At 46.3% G+C, this 4063-nt stretch overlaps 1 protein-coding gene across 1 annotated transcript in view; it reads right to left on the minus strand.

The window, feature by feature from the left end:
* The window catches only part of Vps72 (vacuolar protein sorting 72 homolog (S. cerevisiae)), a 13590-nt gene extending 10516 nt beyond the window's left edge, over positions 1 to 3074 (minus strand). The window contains exon 1 of the mRNA XM_013015050.1: positions 2872 to 3074. Coding sequence (XP_012870504.1) covers positions 2872 to 2988 — 117 coding nt within the window. The 5' untranslated portion in view covers positions 2989 to 3074. The remainder of the gene's footprint in view (positions 1 to 2871) is intronic.
* Positions 3075 to 4063: the final 989 nt, after the last annotated feature.

Below are 4063 nucleotides of genomic sequence, written 5' to 3' on the forward strand. Positions count from 1 at the left end.
GAGCTGAGGGACAGTGCCCAGGCCAGAGTTCAGGCCCCACGACCAGACCAAAAAAAAAAGAGAGAGAAAATTTTCATATCATCTACCATACACTTGCTTACTTTAGGTATATTTTATATAAGGATATGATATATTCTCCCTATGATTTAATGCCAAAGAAGGTGGGCACCAGTGACTCATGCCTGTAATTCTAGCTGTTCAGGAGGCCGACATTTGAGGATCTAGGTTTGAAGTCAGCCTGGGAAGGAAAATCACTGAGACTCTTACCTCTAATAAACAACTCAGAAAAAGCTGGAAGTAGAACTGTGGCTCAGTGGTAGAGAACTAGCCTTGAGCAAAAAGATCAGGGACAGTGCCCAAGCCCTGAGCTCAAGCCCCAGGTCTGGCGCGCACTCGTGTGCACATGCACATACACACATATACACACACTGTTTGATTGCTAGGAGACTCACAGCTAAATTTAATATCAATTGTTATTACCACTTTCCCACAGGCTTCTGGTGCAAGTGGTTCTGATCTATCTCTATTTTTACTGTTCTTACTTTTTGTTTATATTGTAAGCCTCTTTAAATCCTTTTTGGAAGCACAAAGGGTACATATTAAATAACAACTCATAAAATGACAGGAATAGGAAAATGAGCATTGAAGGATGAGAAAGTTCTATTTTAAACTAGTTGATTAGGGCGATGTTAAGCAATGATTGTGGGTTCTATTTTCTTAATTTTGTTTAAACCCTACTGGTTATGTAATTTTTTTTCTCTTTGGTAATGATGCTGGGGACAGCACCCAGATGCTCAGGTATGCTAGACAAGTGCTCTATTACTGATCCACATCCCTAAACATTGACCAGTTCATAGCCAGCTCAGGCATGCCCATGGGCTTCTTATCTCCAATTAACCAGTAAAATCCACAAGTGGAGGTATGGCTCAAGTGCTTACCTTGAGCAGAAGAAACCAAGCAAGAACAGGAGGCACTGAGTTCAAGTGCTGTACAAGAAGGAAGGAAAGAAAAGAAAAGAAAAACAAACAGAAAGGAAGAAAGAGAAAGAGGAAGAGAAGAGAGAAAAGAAAGAAGAAAAGAAAGGAAAAAGAAGGCTCACAAGGCCCTAGAGAATTGGCCAATCAGGCTATCAGTCCCCTTTATACACTCTTTCCACCATTTCCAGGGACTGACCTTTCACTTCCTGCTATTCCTTTTTTTTTTTGGTCATGGGGCTTGAACTCTGGACCTGGGCGATGTCCCTCAGCAATTCAGCTCAAGTGTAACACTCTACCACTTGAGCCACAGCACCACTTCCAGCTTTTTCTGTTTATGTGGCACTGAGGAATCGAACCCAGGACCTCATGCATGTGAGGCAAGCACTCTACCACTAAGCCCCACTTCCTGCTATTCTTCATCCAGCAAAGACCTACTTTTCACACTGTCCTCAGCTTACACAGTATCTACCTACATTCTCATATGTTCCCATAGTATCCCATAGTTTCCTGTGCTTACCTCTTGCTTTAGACCTTATAATACAATAGCTTAATTAACTGTGAACCCCGACAGTTGCCCCACTGGGCATTTCAGGCATACTAGGCATGTGCGGTATCACTCAGCTGTATCCCTAATCCCAAGACAGTGTTTTTAATACTGTCTACAACAACTTAGCACCTAAAGCATGCTCTCAGATATCAGAGATATTACAAGTGAATGGAGGGGCTGGGAATGTGGCTTAGTAGTAGAGTGCTTGCATTCATGAAGCCCTGGGTTCGATTTCTAAGTACCACATAAACAGAAAAAAGCTGAAAGTGGTGTGTAGCTCAAGTGGCTCAAGCTCCAGTACTAGTTTAAAACAAACAAACAAACGAATGAATGAATGAATGGGTAGAGCTCGGTATGGTGGTATCTGTGTGTAATCTCAGCATTTGGGAGGCTGATGTGAGAGGATGGAGAGTTTGAGGTCTGGTCAGCCTGGGCTACATAGAGATCCTGTCTCAAAACAAAATAAGATAGATTGAATGAATATAATTTTAGTTAAGTGTCATCCTAATCCAAATACTGGCCTAGGCTTTGGACCTATAATGCTGTACAGACTATGCTGATAGGGAGTTTACAATCCAAAAGGAAAGTAAGTGCAGAGAGCTAAACCAAATCTAATAGCCGAAAACGTATTCTTTGAAGAAAATAAACAAAGAACTAACGGTTACCTAAGAAAATATTCACGCTGAAGCCGGGCGCTGGTGGCTCACGCCTGTAATCCTAGCTACTCAGGAGGCTGAGATCTGAGGATCACGGTTCAAAGCCAGCCCGGGGGCAGGAAAGACTGTGAGACTCCTATCTCCAATAAACCACTAGAAAACCGAAAGCAGCGCTGTAGCTCAAGCGGTAGAGCGCTCGCCTTGAGCTGAAGAGCTGAGGGACAGCGCCCAGGCCCAGAGTTCAAGCCCCACGACCGACCAAAATAAAAAGAAAAAAGAAAATATTCACGCTGAGATTTGAACGCTGATAAAAGGAAGTGAGCTGTCGGAGCTCCTCCACTTCTTGGAGGGGTTCCTTCCCACGCTGGGGGCGAATAACCCGGCCGAGGACCGAGAGACTTGACTCCGTGCGCAGAACCAAGTGCGGCGGCAGAGACTACAGAAGCCCCAAGTGGGTCTCTACCGCACGGAGGGGCCTTCTGGGGGTCTCTCCACCCCTGACATCCCCCCACCCAGCCCGGCCAGGGCTCCCCCTCCTAGGACCCCACCGCAGCCTTCCCCCCGCGTCGCCCCCGGCCCTGGCGTCAGCTCCCTGCGCCTGTCCGCTCCCCGCCCCCCTTCTTCTTTGTCTGGGGCTGTTCCCTGAAGAACTCCGCTTCCTCCTTTCCCTCTCCCTGGTCCCGGCTCTTGCCTCGGTGAAACCCCCATAAGTCGTCTGATAGAATTCATCTTCCTCCTCCGCCTCCAGGAGCCCGGAGAGCCGGTTCCCAGCCGTCTTCCGGGGGGCGCGGCCCCCAGCCAAACTCATGTTCGCCTACCGAGGCTGCGCCGCCACTCTGCCGCCCCTCACCCAGCTCGATTCTTGGGGCTCGGCGCTCGACACTATTACCGGCGCAGGGCGGGAGGTGGGGGAACGCCCAGAGGAAGCCTGGCGTCTACAGGCAAAAGCAGCAGAGCGTCGAGAAGCTCCTAGTCCCGCCCCTTAACTTTATTTTTTCGGCCCCGCCCACTCTTGGGAAGAGGCTGAGCTGACTTTCCCACCTAGCTGGTTGATGAATCTGTTCTGACACCAAGACTCGTATCACCCTAACTAGAATTTAAGAGTCAAAAATAAAATAAAATAAAACAAAACAGGCCTGAGAAGGTGACTCAGTGGTAGATTGCTTGTTTTGCATGCATGAGGCCCTGGTTGGATTCCTCAGCACCACATAAGCAGAAAAAGTAGTAAGGAACGCTGGGGCTCAAGTGGTAGAGCGCTAGCCTTGAGCTGAAGAGCTGAGGGACTGTGACCAGGCCCAGACTTCAGGACTCACGATCGACAAAAAATACATACATACATACATGCATACATACATAAAACAAAAGAAAAAATATACCTATATCTACACTCAGTTTCCTTCTGTGCCAATCTGTTTTTCACTGTGCTAATGGGAACTTTTCTAAAAATCTAGCCCATTGTCACTTCTGTCTTCAAAAGTGTTTAGTGACTCCCAATCATGTACAAGATAAGCAGAAAGCATAAAATTGTGGTTTGTACACAGCTTTAGAGCCAACCAGACCTGAGTTTGAATGAGAGTTTGGTTTTCTAAGTGTACGACTTAGATGAAATAGTTTTACTTCTCTAAACTCACTTTTTTTGTAACATAAAACTAATATTATTTACCTTTTTCGGGTTGTTGAAAAGACTAAGATATAATAACTTTTTGTCAGTTGTGGAGCTTGAACTCAAGCCCTTGGTGCTGTCCCTGAGCTCTTTTACTCAAGGCTCGTGAGCTACCTACCACTTGAACTACTTAGGGTTTTCTAGTGATTACTTGGAGATAAGAGTCTCACGGACTTTCTACCCTGGCTGGCTTTGAGGGGTGATCCTCAAATCTCAGCCT

Source organism: Dipodomys ordii, unplaced genomic scaffold, assembly GCF_000151885.1.
Source record: "Dipodomys ordii isolate 6190 unplaced genomic scaffold, Dord_2.0 Scaffold26, whole genome shotgun sequence".
NCBI lineage: Eukaryota > Metazoa > Chordata > Mammalia > Rodentia > Heteromyidae > Dipodomys > Dipodomys ordii.